The following is a 20165-nucleotide window of genomic DNA, read 5'->3' as shown; positions in this document are numbered from 1 at the left end:
GGTCAAACAGACCAAAGGCAATAATGTATTGTCATGAAAGGTTTACAGTCTACTAGCCTTTAGGCCTACAACAACAATAACCTACAACAATTTTACAACCACAATTAGCCTGTAAATACTAGGCTAGTATTACGACAAGGCTATAGCCTACTAGGCTACTACTAAAAGATCACTTTACCAATAGCAAGGATAATGCTGTTAGCAAGATAACGACACGTTACAATAATGCCACGACAAAACAGTATTCGTTATGTATTAATATAACAGGGTTGGAGCTTGGCACATTGGCTCACTGCAAAAAACATTTGCAATAAACTATGCAAAAAAACCTAAAGTGTGTGCAGGAAAGTGCACTTTTTAACAGTGTGTTCTTTTCTACATCGATAAACAACACACTTAACTTCAATCCTGTAGGTCCATACTTTGCGTTTAGGATGTAAAAGCTTACAACAGCAAATTTGGCATAAAATAGTTGGCCATTTCATTTAGTCTTGAGAAAGAGAGAGAGAGAAAGAGAGAGAGAGAGAGAGAGAGAGAGAGAGGGAGAGAAAATTAGTGAGTAGTCGAATTGTATCCTTATTAAACACTGCCCCCTCCTGGACAAAATGAGCTTTTACGGCGTCAGTGTTGCGTGAAACACAATACTATGTTTTGATAATAAATCAACAATATATTATGGAGCAGCAAGTCAATGCCCCTTTTCCTATGTTAAGTCTCTTCGGACAGTCCTAATGTCCATATACCATCCGTGCACACTGGCTTTAGGTCGAATCATAGTAGGCTGCCACGAAATGAGAATACCTGAGGTTGAGAATATGTGAGCCTAAATAACAACTCTTTAATTTACATATACACATTTAGTCATTTAGCAGACGCTCTTATCCAGAGCGACTTACAGTAAGTACAGGGACATTGCCCCCGAGGCAAGTAGGGTGGAGTGCCTTGCCCAAGGACACATCGATCCGGCAACCTTCTGATTTCTAGCCCGACTCCCTCACCGCTCAGCCATCTGACTCCCTAACTGACATTACTTTTTAATTTGATTAACAGGGTTTAAATAGTCAAAAGTTAGCAACAAATAATAACAAATTCCCTGTTTGAGGGAAAACAGGCACACACAAACATTTCAATAGTAATGTACGATATTAAACACACAACAAAATACTTCTACTGTACTTTATTTATGCACAATTTGTATGTAAAATAATTATATATTTTAAATGATTAAAAAATGTATGAACATCTTGCAATTTTGTGTTCATTTAACGAGCTGAATGTTTTTCGATCTAACTACAAGTCCCATAAATGTTGTGACCATTTCCGGGTAGGTTTGGCTTCTCGCGACAAACATTTGTAAAGGAAAACAGCTGACCCAGCGATAGGGCAGTCAGGGGCGGTGCTTGGTTGAGATCTCTTAGCATTTTTTTCTGCTTACCTGGTAAAGCCTAACCATATTTATTGCCCTGTATTAATTAATCAATTTATCAGTAATCCTAATTCCTGTCAAGGTGCATAGGATACCATGTCAGAAACAGATCCTAAGTCTGTTCAGGACCTCACCAATGTGGTAAGTATTTTAACTTGCTTGACCCAGCTAGCTAGCTAATGTTACTAGCTTTACCTAGCAGGCTAATAATTCTAATACACCTCATATTATTAACCAACAGCTACTGTACGGGTTGCGCCGTCGTTTTTGTTAGTAATTTCACAGCTGTTCTTAACCATTATCATTCTTGCTGAGAAATACGTGGGTAGAGGTTTAATTGCCAGCGGGGGTCACTAATAGTTTATTGATGTTCAGATCACCCGGAAGGAGGGTCTCTCTCTAAGGTTAAAATAATTCTAAATGCACCCGTAATTTAATTCTGTGTAAATGATGGCACGAAATATTTTGTCCTTGTTCCGTCAATCCCTGCCTAGCATAAAGGATCTCCTTTCTCTCTCTCGCAGGTCCAGACCCTGCTGCAGCAGATGCAGGACAAGTTTCAAACGATGTCTGACCAGATCATTGGTAGAAATATCCTTTTTCTGGCAAACAGTATTGCTTTTTCAGTGAATATGTTTCATACTATGTATATCAACAGTTTTAGTTCTAGGCCACAGTACAGCCATATAACAAATGATAGAAATAGTATTGCTGCGAGAAGCATAACGGGTCCCGTTTCCTTTAACAATAATTAGTTCAATACAGAGTTCGACAGTTTCCCACACTAGACACTCAAGGTTTTATAATAGTTTAAGATGGTGCTGTTCTAGAACGCTGTAGTAACAAGTTGTTTTGGTTTCTTAACCCTGTCCACTTGACGAGATGAGCACCCGCATTGATGACTTGGAAAAGAACATTGCGGACCTCATGACACAGGCTGGTGTGGAAGAGATCGAAGGAGCAGAAAATAAGCCCAAGGAGGATCAAGGGACATTATAAAGGTTACTATTATAATCATATATCATTGTCTTACTAAACTGCCAAAGGCCTCTTTCCCCCCTTGCAAGATCTCAAGTCGATTTTTCAGAGCAGATTAGCTTCGAGCAATGGGAAACATCTCCACTTAATACATGTGTCAATGTACGAGATATATATTGAACAGTGTTTTGTCTGTTTACTTACACATAGCTATATGGAGTTTAGATTTCATGTTTTTTCCCCACATGTAATTTTGGTGATAAGCTAAACAAAGATCCCCTTTAGTGAAATCAATACATGCTACTGTAGTGTTGTATAGTGATTCCAAAATAAACTGAACCCAGGTCAATCTACTATTTGTAATAATTTAAATGACGTATTTGTGCATCGTTGTTAATTTTTGAATTTATCTTGCTATAGAATTAATTAGCTCTTACCAAAAAGTATAAACCCTACCGACATGAGTCAGACCTGAGTCCACAATCAAGTGAACGCCTAACAAGTGTTATGGGATGATGATACGAGACCTGTTTGATTACATTGTGCACATGTACTTGACGCAGAGTGCTGGAACGTACCTCTACAACCAACGTATGTGCTCTCTTTTGCAGGTTGCCAGGTAACACCATGTCAAGGACAGTTTTCAGGAGCAGCCAGTTTCATCTATCATAAATTGATTTGGGTGTTTGTGGTGAAATGCTTTTTTCTATGAACTATTGTAATATGAGTAACATTTATGTAGTGTAGATTTATTTGTATAACACAATCCCTACTGTACACAGAACAATGGCATGAGATGTTTGAAGTTGTTGCAACAAGAAACGGTGCTGCTTGTGCCAAGTGTGGAATGCAATCCAAACTCAATTGATTTGTTATATTGAAGTTATTTAATACAATGTCTTTGTCTCAGTATCTGACCAACCATTCTATTACCACAAATGTAAAACAATCCCATTATGGGTACCAGCTGCATCCACCTAGAAGCTTGTTCAACCTTGTTCAGGCACATGGTCTGGGCACCCTCCTTTTCAAACAGATTTCCCTCTGGCATGGAAATGGCCAGACCAACCGTTGATGGGGCAGTTTGACATGACGGTACTTTAGCATTTTAGTAAACAACCAAGATGTCATTCTGATTAGGAGCACTAAAAATGCTTCTGGACGCAACCAGTGAAGAAACACTGGATGCATCAAGTAATGAGTGTATTCATCCGTCAGGCTGTGTAAAGTGCAGATGATAAGCTGTGTGTATACACTGTCCATTACAAGTTAAGAGTCCTTCAAATCAGCAGCTATTGCAAATACATTTTTATTTGAATCAAGAATATATATGTACATACAAATTTGTTTTGACTGGCAACACTAAAATACAAAACGATATTAACATGAACAAAATGGTGAACAACCATTCTTTATAAAAGAACCAACCATGAAAAAACAATGTTAAGAACCATGTGTAAAAAAATGCATTCCCAGGTAAAACCTCTTCAACTTCTGTTCCAATAACCCTTCCAGTGTCAGTAGATTCCTGGTCTGCAGACAGGTGGAGGGCAGGGTTAAAACTGGAAGTCTGTCTCGGTCATGTCTACGGCCCAGGCAAACTTGTCTCTCTGAGACTTGTTGTAGATCTTGTCCAGGGGGACCTCCATGTTCTTACACCTGCAGGAGAGAGGAACAACGCAACATCAAACGTGTCCCCGGATCATGTTTAAGGCCAACTGAATGGTCTTAGCTTAGACTATAGCTGTGTCTTATTCCCCACATTTGTGTCAAATATGGGGAATAAAACACAGCTAAAGTCTGATATGAGTGAGAGTGTGTGTACTTGGAAAGTATGCTTTGCGTGTGAGAAAGGGTTGGAGAGGGGGTGAGCGAGAAGTGAGGGCTCGTCTCTGACCAGGCCACACTGATGCGTGGGTCCAGGTAGTTGAGTTTGGAGGTGCCCAGAGCGATCTGCTTGTTCTCCTCCCGGTCTGTCGCCTGCACCTCCATCCTTAACAGCTGCTCCTCACAGCGCTCCACGGCCTTCTTCTTGCGCTCCACCGCCCTGAAATACAACACAGCCTGAATTCCCCTTCTCGCCTCATGCTAGCTCACTTAAACCCGTTACCTAGTGTGTAATCAAACTGAACTAAAGGCAGACGTGTGTGTGTGTGTAACTCACGTCTGCAGCTTGGGGTCGGAGCTGGACTTGGCCTCCTTCTTGGCCTCCTTCAGATTAGTCTTGGCCAGGACCAGCTGCTCCCTCCTGGCATCGATCTACAATCCAGGACACCTTTTTAACCTCGTCAGTTGTACTACTTGTTAATGGTCACATTAGGGATGGTATCACTAAACAATACCAATGTTTTTCAAATCTCAAGACTGGCTTCTTACTACACATTAGTCAATATCAAAACTAAAATCACTTCAATAACTTAATCCCAAGTATCTGACCAAATATGTTTTTAATATGTTCAGTTTACTACTTGTCAACGACTTAATTTCTACAATACAAGTATACTATAGCCACCTCTACACACCTCACTTGTAGGCTTCTTTCCCAATGTCTTACATTGCACCAGAGGTGAAGGTCCCAAGGTGGATGGTTGGTGGGTAACCCTTACAGCACAGAACCCCAGGCTGGATTTCCCTCTAGGACACTTCACTCCCTCCTCACCTTAGTCTGTAGGTTGGCCATGGACTGGTCAAAGCTCTTTGGCGGTGCCCGCTGGTGGTTACAGAGTATTGCGACTGCACGGTTGGCTCTGTTGTAAGACAGCATCTTCTCTGCCTGGTTGTTTGTCACTGAGGTCAAATAAGATTCAGTTTGATTCAGATAACAGACTGGGGATCCTTACATCAGAATTAAGAGATGTGTATTTAAGTGTTTGGTTAGAATCTGAAATACTTTGGCTGTGTTTGTGGCGGGGTGGTGTGTGCATGTTAGGGAGTGTTTTTTAAAATTGCGTGTGTATGAGATGAGGTGCCTACTGTTGGAGAGCTCTCGGAGCTGCTGTTGCAGGGTGATTGAGGCGTTGTATGTCCTGAACACCTTGGCAGTCAGGCCTGGCATAAGGGAACTCAAGTGCTTGTTCAACAAGCCTGTCTGCGCACGCACACACACACACACACACACACACACACACACACACACACACACACACACACACACACAATATAAATGAAGCATACACAGCCTTCTGTTAAAACGTGTACACATCCTTCAAAGCCCACAGTGACCATGGACTGAAGCCTGCTGGCAGAAGAGCCTGCAGTTTGACCCCTGGCCACAAGGTGGCAGTAGAGTACTGGGATTCAAGCACTGCAGGGAAACGGCATCACCCAGTCTCCAGGTACATTATCATCACCATCATTTGGAGTAGCGAGGAGATTAAAAAAAGACCATCATATTACTTTCTCTGACTTAACTGCAATTTCGACAAGTATTAGCATAGGTTAAAGTTGCCAAAGACAGGAATTATATTTCCATTAACTGCAGCGCCCTGACAGCAAGGGCTTTCCAATAACAAGACGCTCTAGAAGAGGAGAGCCGGGGTCTAGGGCTGAAACACACACACTTAAATGCAGATGCGTGCACACCCACACATGGATGAATAAACCAAAAGCAATCCAATAGTGTCCTTAAGGGCGTTAAGTGTTGTGAGGCAGGCTGGGAGGGAAGATGGCCGCGCTGTTTGAATCAGTGCAGGGTTAGGACACACTGTCCTTTCCTTCAGTCCAGCTCAGAGGAAAGATGAGGAACGTGGACAAGTGTGTGATCTCTTATCTGCCAGCTCACAGGTCTACAGTGATATTGACCCCCACCCAAAGTCCTGACAGAAGATGGGACATGCATATCTGTGTGTGTGTGTGTGTGTGTGCGTGCTCGAGGTCAGCACCATCCACCTGCTGTGTTGGAGATAAGAGACAGCAGCATGTCCAGGTGAAGGTACAGGGGCTACAGCGACAGGAGACAGGCATCCCAGCCCCCCCTCCCCCCACACCCCAGAGGCTGAATGACACACATTCCCTTCCTTAACAAGACGCCACCAGGAACAACACACCGTTACTGGGAACACATGTCCAGGCCAGTTGAATGCCTCAGTGAAGACAAGCCAGTTCTCATGTGCACCCGTGTCCACGCACGCCCCTGCAGGTAACAAGTCTAAAAGAGGGGCTAAGGTCCTCTGAACACCACCAGAGAAGGCGGGAGGGCAGCCTAGTTATGTGACTGAACTTGCTGTACTTTAATACCACCCCCGTATCCCCCCCCTCCAATGGCCTTTGAGTGTCAATCAGGCCAGCTCAGAGCACCGGTTAACATTTCCCCTTCACATGCCCTGCCATTTCTCATCACACTGGAGGTCAGAGAGGAAGGACACCATCCTCTCCCACCCCCCATTCCTTCCTCCCTGCTCACATTCCATCCATCCGCCGCCCCCGCTCGTCCAGGGGAGGCTAAGGACCATGTCATTTCACGGCAGCAGCCCCTGGGCCTGCCGGGGCTGGGCTCCTCTGCAGCCAGCCTGGCCCTGCAGCCTGGAGGGGGCAGCAGGGTGAAGGGAGGCTGGATTAATTTCTAATCCTCTCAGTCAGCCTTCCTACCTTCTTCCCCCCCCCCCCCCCCCCTCTCCTCTTATCGCGCTCCCCTTCTTCCAGCGTGCCGTCTTTGCTTCGCGTTCTCGCTCACCTCTTTTTTTCCTCCCTCACCTTCCTACCTGTTTTTCATCGGTCACTCTCCATTTCAACCCCCCCCCCCCACACTTGGTCCTTCTTCCCCCCTCACCCTTATGGTCTCTTTTCTAGGAAGGCGTCGGTGTGAAGCCGCTGCTGATACCCAGTAATCTCCTTGCCGTGTCCACAAATACACATTTCCTTTTTGGCATGTTTAGGCATTCTGGCAGTAGAATGCAAAATAGAAAAAAAATTGTTTCTGACTCACATTGAGGCGGTCGAAGACATCGTCCCCTCCTTGCTTATTTTCCATGAACAGCTTCAAGTTTTTAAACACCTGGAAGAGACGAGAACAGAACACGTCACAAGAAACAGACAAGAGCAGACCAGACTCCCAGGACAGACCCCCCCCCCCCCTCCAGGACAGACTCCCCAGGAGGCCAGCTGGACCCTGGTGTGCGCCGGTTTAGCCACTTAGGGTGAACCTGACTTGGCTTCTCAGGCACAATCAATCAGACACAATCAAATCAGGGAAGAGTCTAAGGAGTGCCAACTGTGTGCACGACAAGTCAAATCAAGCTCAATTCTTCTCTTTGAATTATGTGAGTGTGAGAGAGAGCGACAGCAAGACACGGACAGAGAGACGGAAAGGCTGAAATGCCAGCCAGACTGCATATAAAGCAGCAGCAAACTCGGGCCTTCCAAATGATCCTGATCCTGCCAGAAGATGGGCCTATAGCCAGGAGACAGCTCTCTCCATACCTCTCCCTCTGCTTCGCTCACTCACAGGGGAGCCAGAGTAAAGATTGGCACAATTATATTTGACATTTCCAATGAACCACTACCGCCCCCCCTCCCCCCCCACGTACCAACTAAACCTGCTAAAATATGCAAGAAGATAATTAATGCTAGCCAATTTGTAGCATTTCTGTGATTTGAACTACAATTTTGCCTCAAGTCAACATTTAAAATGCAGAAATAAAGAGGGAACTGAGGTGGAGTGTGTGTGTGTGTGTGTGTGTGCAGGGAGGAGGGGACCCCAGCCCTATACTCCCAACTCCAGGTCAGATGTTGGCTGGATGCTCTTCTAAGTGCTGGTCACATGATTACATTTAAATACGCAGCAAACTGTGTTTAACCCTGTACATTTGGTAAACGTTGACACACACACACACACATTAGGGAGTTTGCAGATGGTCATGTGACCTCCATCCCTTCCTACCGTTCATCCCCCTCCCTCTCCAGGGGTTTGGAGCCGGAACATTCCTCCAATTCCAGCTGACATTTACCAGCCCTAACCCATCCTGGCATTACATATGCAAAGATATGCAGGACACTAATTAATTTTACCTGATGTGTTGCTTTTAAATATGCTTATTTGAATAATGAGACATTCTGCCCGGAAACAAAACAGGCTGGCAGGTGCAAACATGTCCTGGTCTGCAATCTCTGGAAGGTTCCAGCATTTGTGTTTTGCGTGTTCCCTTGGAATGGTAATAGATTCGTTATAGTTCGTTTGTGTCTAATTCTCAGTTCTGACAAGATAACTGAAGATGAAAGAGAAACTGAAAAAAACTTCTTAAAAAAGATTAATAAAGATTCTTATTTTCCATTCAAGTCTTTTCATTTGACAATTACAATGTGTGACAGCGATAATACACAGCTATAAGGAAATAATGAACTTGTGTCAGCAGAGTATCAACAATATTGTTTTGACTAGTTTATTTGGGTTTTAGAAGCGTTCAAGCTCACTGGCAGTAAGACAAGGATTCCCTTTCTCACCCTGAGGATACCGCCAGTCATTTAGCCTTTACAATCGCTTTTTTCTTTCCTTCTCAATCAGATGCATTTGATATTGATTTGACAATTATATAGCATTATCGTCAAAACCCTACTTACAAGCAAGAATTCCATGGTTGTTTATGCATTTCTGCCAGTTCGTTTGACAAAACCATCTTGACCTTGCAGTGACGAACTAGTCGCTGAGAAGGTCCACAGTGGAAGTAACTCCAGACCACCTGGGGTCTAGCCCACACTAATCCATCTCCCCATGTGCCAATACAAATGATCATACCATCAATTCTCTTGACTGACAGCTTGTTGGAGGGAACTGATAATGGAATTTAGTCACACTAATTCCAGAGCCAAATTAAAACGCCGGGAGCAATGTGAATCCCATCTTAAGGAGCCCTGTGGGCATCTTAAAGTCCCGCTTCCTGGGGCTGTGTGGGAGATTTAGGGAGGAGGGGGGGGGAGAGAGCGAGAGGAAGCCAGCATGTTTTGTGGCTAAGAGAGCGAGAGAGAGCGCGAGCGAGTGCTTACCTGCTTGGTGACTGGGACCTTGTTGTAGTAGCGGATACAATCTTTACCCAGGAAGTCAAACTCCACCACCCAGTCATCCCCCTCCAGGTGGTCGTGGAGGGTGAGGTGCTCCACCCGGAGAGAGCAGCAGCCTACCGTGTCGGCCGTCTCTCCTTCCTCCTTCTCATTACCCGCTCTCAGAGCCAGCTGGGGCACACACACAGAATTAATAGTTCAAACTACCACTGGAGTTTATAACCGCACATCTCAGTGCCACTTAAATGCCCGAGCTGAAAAATGTGCCCTCTGGTGCTCGGAAACGGACAGAGGCATAATCAGCGCACATGATCGCTAATTAAATTATACTGCATTCATGGGGTGTCAGAATAATCTGAACATTTTTTTCCCGACTGAGAAAATTAACGTGAATGCAAGTCGGAACACGGAAAGTTGAAGAACCTGGAAGACAAGTGATAAATAAAAAGAAAAGCAGTTGTTTAATGTCGTTTTGTGGCTTTTTAAAAAGTATCGGTTCACGCACCATTTGGGAACCGGAACCATTTTAAAAGTAGCGATTTGGAACCAGTACTGTAAAAACCCAAACGATACCCAACCCTAGTCTAAGGACATCCGGTTCTAGGGCCTACAGCACCAGAGGCGGTCAGAGGCAGACCTTGTCGATGAAGTAGAGGGCCACGGCTCTCTGGCGAGTGGCCATCTGTTTGGACTTGAGGTCTTCCTGGTAGTGCTGGCGAATGCCGGCCACACAGCTCTTCAGTCTGCGGGCCACCTCATACTTCTCCCAGTCCTTCTCCCCCTGAGCACACACACACAGCTTTCATTTGAAAACAGTTCCTCCTCCTCGTTTCCACCATGGTATGTGGTGCTAACATACACACTACCCGTTAGGAGAGTATTGTGGGAGCTGGCCAGTGACATGGTGTTTGCCCATCCCTCAAGGGAACCAGCCACTAGCATTTTAATGAACAGGACCCAGGCCACCCTACCCAAATACACAGGTCATCGTCACGGAGACGCACTGGAATAACTTAACCTTCACAGATATGCAGGAAAGGAGAAGACAATAGAGGAGAATCGAGTATCGAGTAGAGACCAGATTCTAAAAGAGAGCATAGGAGAAGAAATGTAACATATGCACAAACACCCACCCCTCTTTAGGCACCATTTGTGTTAACACCACCATACAAAACACCCACTCCACACAGTCCTCTGATGAAAAGCTCATTGGCCCTTAAGAGCCCAACAAATAATTGCAATTAAAACCTGCTTTTCACAATGTTCTCCTCAACTAGGGGTTAAAGTGTTGCTCCTAGATACTGTAGCAGTACAGCATAACACCCTGTACCAACAACACAACCCTCATACTGCGTCAGTGAATAGCCCCTGAACACAAGCACGACTGGAATGAAAGGAACACATTGTTGGCCATTGTTGCCATCAGTGCTTTCAAAGCACAACACTTTGTATGAATAAGATATGTCATTAGCCTAGGATTTTTAGAAGCAGAAAAGCACTTTATGGTGCTTTTCTGTGGTTGCCGTTTGTGCGTGTCTCAGTGAACAGAGGCTGCATGATAATCAGCCTTCACATATAACCCAGTTCAGGACAGCAGGGCAGACTCTGATACACAAAACAACATGTTGTGAATACGTGTAAACAGTGGTTGTTCAAAGATGCCAACACCTAGAGTTCCTGAATAAAAGAACTCAACAGCTTCCTTGACTACATACAAGTGGCGTGGAAACCCACTTGCTTTCCCCCTCTCTGCCCCTCTCTCTCCCTCTCCTTATCTCTCTGCCCCCCCTCTCTCTCTCTGCCCCCCTCCTCTCTCTGCCTCCCCTTCGCCCTTCTCTGCACAGCCTGGGAGGTGGTTTGAGACGCATGATCTACGGTCCTTCTGCCCCCCCACCCCCCTGCGTCCGTGGGTGTCAGGGTTGCACCTTGAGTTTGGAGTTGGCGTTCAGCATGATGTATTTAACGGAGCCCTGGATGTTCTCTGTCCAGCTGGCCAGCCACGTCACCCCGTTGTCATGGCGAACCTCCTTCCAGTGGTGACCTTTCGGGGGCTCTGGGATGCGCGAGTCTCTGAGTGTGACCGTTACAGAGGGAGATTAGAGACCAAAGAGAGAGAACGTTTAAGAGGCAGAAGGATAACATAACATTGGAGTGCATTTGTATTTCATAATTTGTATTTAATTAAAAGTTAGCCATGTCTATGTAGTAAGAAATGCCAGTAAAAGTCCCTCCCCTTTATGAATTATCTGTCAATAAGGAATGGTGTCTGGCTACCAAAAAGACAGTGTTTGAAAAAGACCCCTGTATCAGTTGCTAATTAGCTAAACCGAAGCTACCATTCCAAAGCTACAAGCGAGGCGGCGAATCCCATTGTCAGGAACGTTCTAAATATTGTTGTCTGGACACAAGGAACAGCAGTACTCCTTAATAAAGTCTGACCAGCCATGCGCACGGTGGCATTCTAAAGCCAGTGTGACACCCAGCTTGCCACGGGGGGCCTGCCTGCAGTCTCACTTGCTGCAGTTGATGATGACGTCTTCGGGCCAGATCCTCTTCTTAAGCTGGCCCTGCTTGGGGTGCTCCCCGCGCCCCCTGAAGAGGCTCGGGGGCTCAATCTTGAAGTTGCCGATGCGCTCTCTGTGGTGGTCGAGCAGGCAGAAGCCGTACTCCTCCACGATCTTCTGGTTGGCTTCTTTGATCACCTGGGAGGTGGAAGACGCCACAGATCAGGTTAGGGGGAGAAACAACAGGCTTCCTTCTTCCACTCTGATCTGACAGGTGGGAGTTTCTCTGTTGTTACCAAATCTCATCAATACTTTTAAACTTAAAGAAGGTATCTCAGAGTGTGTGCGCGTGTGTTTCAGTGGCTCAATTACTGCAGCTTGAGAACAGGGCACAGTATGAAGTTGAAAATTGGCAGGTGTATAATGAATATAATCACATTTGTCACCATTTTACATTGTACCAAGCAAGGGGAGCTATGGATGGGGTGATAACGGGCACTGCACTAGCATTCGCTGCAAATGGGCACTACACTAGTACAAACGGCTGAATGGAATCTAGTGCTGCCTGGCCTGGTCTCAAGCAGGCCCCTGGAGAAGGTCCTGGGTGAGATCTCCATGTTGAAAAGGCTGGACTGTGTTCAGCTGGGACAGATGGTTGATCTCACCAGTTTCTCCTCCTTGGTCATGCTTTTCCTGGCCTCCACCTTCTGCTTATGCATGTTGTGGAGTTCCCCAAAGTCACACTTATTCAGGTCCTGGATCAGTACACGCTCATTGTGGGTCATTTCCTGAAGATGGTGGGATTCAGGACGCGTGACACTTTAGTGAACATGTAGGAGGCACATACACAAACAGAATCCCCACAAAAAGGACGACCCCCCCCCCCCCCTTTACTCAATAACCAGCGGATCACAGATCAGTCCATAATGGAGCCGTATACTTCACCAAACCACCTCAACTAGTGTGCATGCTCTGGATCACAGGTCAATCTGTGGGTGTCAAGCAAACAACGCGCTTCTTTCATTCAATTTGATCGTCTCCCAGGCGAAATGTCACAACCATGCAGCCTCTCTTCTAATGTGCTGCCCCATAGTGGCGAGAAGGCCACCTCTGCAGGACCTGCGAGCCAGGCAACGGCTGAACCCACCGATTACTCACTCTCCTGTCCCCGACTCGCTCTTCTCATCCTTGTATGTTTGTCTCCCTGCTTACAATACCCCACCCCCCTCCCTTCCATCAAATATTCTCTCTCCATGGAAATATATATTTTCACCGAGACGCAGCACTTAAACTAGAGGAGAAAAAGAGTAGGGGGGGGAGAGAGGAGAATGAAGGCACATTAAAAGACCAATTTATATGGTGTTTATAAAAGGTGGCACAAAGGGAGAGAGAGAAAATCAAAGTCAAACAGAGTTAACAGCCTAGCTTCCAATCAATACTAGCTTCTGTTGGACACACATCTGCTTTATTCAGTCAGCAATGCAACCAGGCAAGTGTTTCAAGTGTGACTAGGAGGCCAGTCGTCTAGGGAACTAGGTTGTCCAGGTTCTAGGGGCCAGTGGTGTAAGGGGCTAGGTGGGCCAGGGGCTAAGAGGCCAGTTGTCTTGGGAACCAGTGCGGTCTAGAGGCCTAGGTGGTCCAGTATGTGTAGGGCTAGGTTGCCAGAAGTCGAGTAGACCAATGGTCTAGAGTTCCAGAGTCCAGAGGGCTAGGAGGTCAGTTTGGAGTGCAGCCAGTGTGTGACATACCCCCCCCACACAGCCACAGTGTGTGACATACCCCCCACACTTCTGGCACAGCAGATGGGGCCACTCGAAGACACTGAATCAAGTCTCTAACCATGATTGACAGGGCGAGAGTGGGCGGAGACTGGGGGGCAGTGAAGCGAGGAGAGCTTCTTCCTGTTGTAATAAAACAGTTTAATTGGATTTGTTCAAATGCAGGGAGACGGTTGTCTGGATTAGCATATCAATGCCTTTACACAAATCGTATTTTCAACAGCATTGAGCACTAAGCAGCACAAAATTAATTCTGCATGATATGGCTTCAGGCTTGGTTAGGGTGGGGCGTGTACAGAACGCCGTGCCACCACCTCGCACGCATCCCAGCTCTCCACTCAGCCCGTTTCACACCCTCACACCTGGGAGGCAACGCCGTTTGATTTCCCTTTCGTTCCAATCAAAGGGAACTTGAAACTGTTGGCCGGGCACATTGGCTGGGGCGACTTCATGACCTGTCTCCGCAGCTTTGTGTGTGGGCTCCACCAAGCCCACCTTCAGATGAAAGGCAGATTCTATTTCAGACTCGGGTCATGATGTTCCGTGTATGGGTCCCTGATATATATGTATATAAAAAATATACCTCAGACTCTGCCAACTCTTGACATGCTACAAATATTTTGCAGCATTTTATACTGAAGCTACATTGTATTCCCCCCTACTTTTAAGGGATTTTTGTCCTTGGACATACAACTTACTGTTCTTTATCTCATTTGTTTCCATTCTCTTCTATCTCCCCGCCCCTCCCTCCCCCTCCACCTCCAGTCTCTCCTGACCTGTACCTTTCTCCAGTCCTTGAAGAAGTTGTTCCGGAACACCTCCTTAGTGGTGTACTCGTGGTCCAGCATCTGGGCAAAGAACAGCGCCACCTCCTCGGCTGCAGGGCTTAGTTTCACCTCCTGACCTGAAAGAAGACAGAGACCAAGTTCAAACCTTCCATCATCCCAGTTGGGCATCTTCTGTGTGTCATGTTTGAAGAGACCATCTCAAGGATCAAGCCCATCAATCACCCTCTCCTAGACACACACACACACAAACGAGAGCAACAGTTTTAAGTGTCAATGGATGTACATAACAGGTCTCTGCAGTGCGCGCACGTTCAGTAGGGGGAATATGTCGAATGGTCTTCAATAACCATGTTTGAGCCAGCAAGCCACAGCTTCCCTTCACAGCCCCAAGTAAAGAAGCTGGTCCTTGGATGTCTCTGTGCACGCACACACGCACAGAATCAGTCAGTCAATAAAACAACTGTTGTTGTTCGTCATGGTGAAAGGAAGGAGTCTCTAGAGTGTCCTATAGAACCGCTTCTCTTGGACCCCCTCTAAAACTGACAAGTCAGGAGCAGTGTCATAGCTCATCCATTGCTCTGTACCAGGATCAATCTGCTTCTCTGTGTTCACAGAGCTGGTGTGATCCTGGTAAGCCTGGACAGGGCATAGTGGTTTGTCTTCCTGTCTCCCCATCTCTCTGAGAGCAGACAGGAATGACAGATCAGCTGTCACTAAGCACCTCTGAGTGGGAAGGCTGATCCAGGATCAGAAGTCCTGCTGAGACTTGCCTTCATGCAGGCCACACACCCTGATCAAGGCCTCAGATCAGACTGCTGGTTTTCCCCCTTAGAGACCTACAGGAGAGACCTGCAGGAGAGCGGCAGGAGAGACCTGGACTGGCTCCCTACCATCATAGTAAAAACGAACATCCTTTGGCAGGGGCTGGTACTCAGGAGGGAACCACGGTCCTTTATGTTCTAGAACCTTCCACTTTACCCCGTACTCATATTTCTCCTCCTCCCACCTGAGAGCAACAGGGAAACAGAGACAGAGCTTTCAATTCAATCATATACTACCTAAAGCAAGTATTCAACATATGCTGCTGTGATTAAATACAAAACTAGACCGACAGAGGCCAGCAAACTGCCAGAATAGCACGTCCAAGTTGAAGTAACATGTGATCCTTGCTTGTAAAATGCCCCAGACGGTGATGTCCCTCACCATCTCCAACGTTGCTGCTCCTCTTCCTCCTTCTTCTTTATCTTCAGAGCTCGTGCCTCTTCAATCTCTTTCTTGGTCCTCTTCGGCTTGGTAGAGACGGTGGGCCCCTCTTCTTCCTCCTCAATCTTCTAGGAAGACCAACATCAACAGGCACCCTCAGTACAGACCCCAGAAGACGTTCTTCTACTGAGTAAATGACTTGGACACGGACATGAGACCAGCTTTGGCTAACTGAAGGCAGTATGGTGGATTGGCAAAATAAGCCAAATTTGATCTCTAACTTAATACACATCGGTTGTCGTCATTATTTAGAATTTGACTGGATTGGAAGACTTCCGAAAAGAAATTTATTTTTGATCATTTTGTTACAGTGAATACAATTAGCTTTCAGCCAACTTAGTTTAGTGAGTTGTAGCCATAGGTGACAAGTTCCATGCATTCTGCTCTGTTTACCACTGGTCCCATGAAATCCCAACTTAAATGTCTCAACCATCACATTCACCCTTGGTTTAGGGAAAACACAGCTGAAAGGTTTAGTGTAATTACTGTAGAACACAGGTAGGAGAAAGGGGAAGGTGTTTACCTTCTCTTCGGCCTCCTTCTTGACTCTCTTCCTTGGTGTCCCCGAGCTTACCTCACCATCCTCCCTTTTTAAGGTTGTCTTTTTCTGAACCCTAAAAATGATCCAAGGAACAGAGAATACACGTTAAAACGAATCAAACGAACCTTGACTCGGCATGTCCCTATTCAATCGTTAGCCCTTACATGGCAGAGGGCACGTCTTGCCTCTTCCTCTTCCTCCCCATCTGCTGGGGAGCAAAGTCTCCTTCCTCCTGCTTCACAGCCATGTGGGACCTGGAGCGGGAAAGAGAGATGGGAGTGAGAAAACGAAGAATGGACACAATAACTACGTTTGAGACTTGTCAATAGCTATTGATGCCGATTGTAATAGAGCTGCAGAATTCCCAACAACACAGCATGAACTGGCTACAATTGGAGCAGCTGACTAAATGTAGGCCTTCCCAGGTAAAAAGGAGCCTAAACATGCACACTGATGATTCAGTGACCACACAAAATAACAATTACAGTGATTAAACAACATTATTGAAAAACAGCCAAATGATAATGGGATAATTACAATGATTAGAAATAAAAAATAATTACAGGACTGTGCTGCTACACTGCAGGGAGACTCAAGCTCAAAGAGAAATGGACCAAATGAATAACTAATTAGAGCAACCACTGCTAATAAATTACACTTCTGCTTCCTTTCACACATGCTAAACAGAACACGGTTGGGCAGCCTGGAGCCCATGCAGTGGGCTACTTCCATCGAGTATCCACGCCCATGTATCGTCGGAACAGAAGGATATTGATTAGAATGGATGGAAGATTTTCACGGCCGCCAAGAGGCTGTAATTAAATCCAAGCATCGGCATCCATTGTTGGGCAGAGGGTTAACCTAGTGCATATGTGTGGTTTGTGTTGGCAGTACCTGGTTGCTGAGATGTGGTTTATTTTTAACGTGGCTAATGAAAATGGAACGTTCCTTGATTTTGACCATCGTAGTACCATGCACTTCTGATCCTTGATCTTTCTAAAAATCTAAGTTTTACTGTAATTACTGTAAGTTGCTCTGGATAAGAGTGTCTGCTTAATGACTAAATGTAAAAATGTAAATGTAAAAGCCTCCGCTAAAGGAATAAAAAGGTATTGTAATCATGTTCTCAGTAATTATGCGAGTTTGAAGGGTACCACTGTGTAAGAAGAGGCAGAAAAACACCTTCAGCACTGCAGCCTTTACCCATTGGCTAAATCAAATCAATGAATCAAACTGAGACAAACAAAATAACTTTGAAAGTCTTTGTCAACTGTCCATTCCCCTTAAGTGTACTTGAAATTGGAATCACCCAGGAGTGACAGCCAGAGTCACTTCTCATGATTCAACCAGATCCTGTTTGAGGCCTGAGGCAAATGCAAGACCAACACACCACCCCATTCCCCCAACCGTGGGAGTCCATCTCTCTTCCCCCCCCCCCCCCCCCCCCCAACACCATCTCATTTATTGCATTTCTGACAAGCCACAGATATTTTTCTTCAATACCGCAAAAAATTAATTTCCTGAGAGACAGCTTAACGCTGCCTGAGAGATGGGAATGGCTTATGTCCAGCCTCCTGGACATCCAAATCACCAAAATTAATTTACATCACCTCAGAAGAAGCGAGAGAGCAAGTAAGAGCGAGAGACACCAATGAATTGAATCTATTAGAAACGTAAACGGATTAAAACTAATTTCCAATGGCAGCAGCAAGATGCCAATTGGACAGTTTTTAATGTTCATCAAGTCAATGAAGTGCAAAAGAAACCTGATGATGAGTGATGAGTAGCGCCATCATTCACCATTAACTGGCCTTCTTTTCAGACGCTGTCCTAAAGTCATTGAGCAGTGTTACACACCTGCCATTAGCATCAAAGTTAACGCTCTTTGTGTTGACCTGACGGAGATAGAAAAATTAACGAGAGGAAGCCAGACATTGCTGACATTCCATCATCAATTGCCCTTCAGGACATAAATAAACAAAATCAATAAAATCATCCCCCAAGCCAATACATACACTTGAAACGCTTGACAAAAACGATTTGCCACTTTAAAATGTGTACATTGAAGTGATTTCATTTGATCCAAATAGATAACCCCGTCAGGATTGGTAACAGCATAGATCTGATTGACCAGAAGCTCCTTGTTAGTCTGACTATTGTGAAATGGTAAGACCTACAAACACCAAGTACTTCAGAAGGCTTCCATAACACATTGGAGCTTGCGTAGCATGTGATATGTAACTTTGAAATGGGTTGACAGAAACCTGGCAGTTTATGTAATTCTATTTACCTTGACCTTCTCTTTCCTGTTCTTACTGCTACTCACTACACCATAAGAGAGAGGACGGTAGAAAGTAAAAAAAATAGTTCAGTTCCTATTTTTTGTGTTTTCTGAATGTTTCATTTGCAGTTTACTGTCAACAGAATATAGTGGTGTCACTTGTGGATTGAAGAGGTAGTTGATAGTTAAACTGTCTTATTCAGTAGGATATAAGTAATACTTTAGGCTAGGACTGGGCTACATAAGGAGGCCTAACCCAATCCCAGTCAGCTTTGGCGAATGAAATCACAGAGTTGGCTGCCACTCACAAACAAGCCATCCATTTTTCTTCCTCCTCCTATTAATTACACACGTCAATGACGGATGACTGGGGCATAATTTGTCTTCTCATATAATGCAACAGATATCAATGTAAATCAATTTCTTCAGATAAAGATGGAGTAGGCTACCCCTAACAAATTCTGTGGTCCTCACGTTAATGAATGCACGGCGCCCACTCACTTTCTGGAGCTTTTGCAGTGAGCTGGGAGGGAGATTTACGACCGTCTGTGCGGCTTGTTTTGTTTGGAGGCTTAATTTGTCTCAATTTCCTTCGTGACAACATGAGAGGAGAGCCTGCACGCTAGGGCAATGGTGTGTTCAACCATGTGCAAGTTGCAAAAATTTGACAAACAGCACTACTAACGCTAGCCACAGAAGTGAGCAATTTAGATCATCATGATGCTAGGAGGGTGGTTAACAGCATGACCTAGAATCTACCTACCATACTTTCGATCACCTATCACACTGCTTTGAATCCTGTAAATTAGAAACAGTATTTATGTTTGCAAGCTTGTCACAGCTAGACATCCTAAATGCACCTTTTGGATGTATCGGTGGGGCCATCTTCGTTGTCACTTTGCGAGCTCTGTCTGGGCTTTTTAGCTTTGGCCTTCTGGCCCCGCTTCGCTTTGGCCATATTTACACACTGCAACATTAAAACATACTGTAACGTTCAATACAAAGTGAAAGTTAGCTAGAAACTAAACCTTTCATGCCTTACTATTAGAAATAGTGACAACTGAGTTAGCAAGCCTCCCTACAAAGTGCAAACGACACAGTGCTTACCTGCCTTTCCGCCGGCGGTAGTAGTGCAGAGCCGCCTTGTCAAATGGACAGCTTAATTTATATTATTTAAAATGTGAGATGACTTTACGACAGGTGGCCACTGGATAAAATCGTTATGTATCTAAAACCGAGCAATATTTGTAATGCCTGCTGAACCTTCGTTTTATATCATTGTTACAATAAGCACTTACTGATACAGATAGCGCGGGAAAAATAAATGTCCGCTGTGGGAACATGTCAGGTGCGTGGGAGTGGCCTAATTAGTCCTCAGTGACGTTCCCATTCTCTGTAAAGCTCTAAAACTAAAAGGAATATTGGCCGAATTTAAAGACAATAAGAATCAGACTTTTAACAAACATAGTGTCAGGACCGCGAGCCAGCTCCCAAAGCAGGTGTTACTTTACGATTTATTATTCAAACGGCATCTTGTGGCAGCCAGATCAGTTTCTGCCGCCTTAGTTCAAACAGCTATGCTGCCAGCCAGAGCCTGTTTAATACATATTAAA

At 45.2% G+C, this 20165-nt stretch overlaps 2 protein-coding genes across 6 annotated transcripts; one reads left to right on the top strand and one right to left on the bottom strand.

The window, feature by feature from the left end:
* Positions 1-1364: 1364 nt before the first annotated feature.
* Positions 1365-3316, top strand: LOC124488920 (heat shock factor-binding protein 1-like). The gene is made up of 4 exons (XM_047051468.1): positions 1365-1567; positions 1951-2017; positions 2301-2427; positions 3016-3316. Exons 1-3 carry the CDS (start codon positions 1523-1525, stop codon positions 2423-2425), a joined length of 237 nt encoding a protein of 78 aa, XP_046907424.1. The 5' UTR covers positions 1365-1522; the 3' UTR covers positions 2426-2427; positions 3016-3316.
* Positions 3317-3784: 468 nt separating this feature from the next.
* On the bottom strand, positions 3785-19927 carry zgc:173742 (DNA topoisomerase 1). Of its 5 annotated transcripts, none has more exons than XM_047051465.1 (18): positions 19660-19916; positions 19413-19519; positions 16436-16525; positions 16254-16344; positions 15671-15795; positions 15358-15473; positions 14462-14583; positions 12567-12689; positions 11912-12099; positions 11323-11467; positions 10035-10178; positions 9383-9568; positions 7329-7397; positions 5378-5492; positions 5064-5191; positions 4569-4663; positions 4302-4451; positions 3785-4063 (listed from the first exon to the last, which is right to left on the bottom strand). In XM_047051465.1, exons 2-18 carry the CDS (start codon positions 19508-19510, stop codon positions 3961-3963), a joined length of 2088 nt encoding a protein of 695 aa, XP_046907421.1. In that variant the 5' UTR covers positions 19511-19519; positions 19660-19916; the 3' UTR covers positions 3785-3960. The 5 variants fall into 5 exon arrangements, with proteins under 5 accessions (XP_046907421.1, XP_046907419.1, XP_046907418.1 ...); XM_047051463.1 differs by having other exon boundaries at positions 15671-15798; positions 19660-19914; XM_047051462.1 differs by having other exon boundaries at positions 3973-4451; positions 19660-19927.
* Between the last annotated feature and the right edge of the window lie 238 nt (positions 19928-20165).

Source organism: Hypomesus transpacificus, unplaced genomic scaffold, assembly GCF_021917145.1.
Source record: "Hypomesus transpacificus isolate Combined female unplaced genomic scaffold, fHypTra1 scaffold_156, whole genome shotgun sequence".
In the NCBI taxonomy this organism is placed as follows: Eukaryota; Metazoa; Chordata; class Actinopteri; order Osmeriformes; family Osmeridae; genus Hypomesus; species Hypomesus transpacificus.
This window is presented reverse-complemented; position numbering and strand designations above follow the sequence as displayed.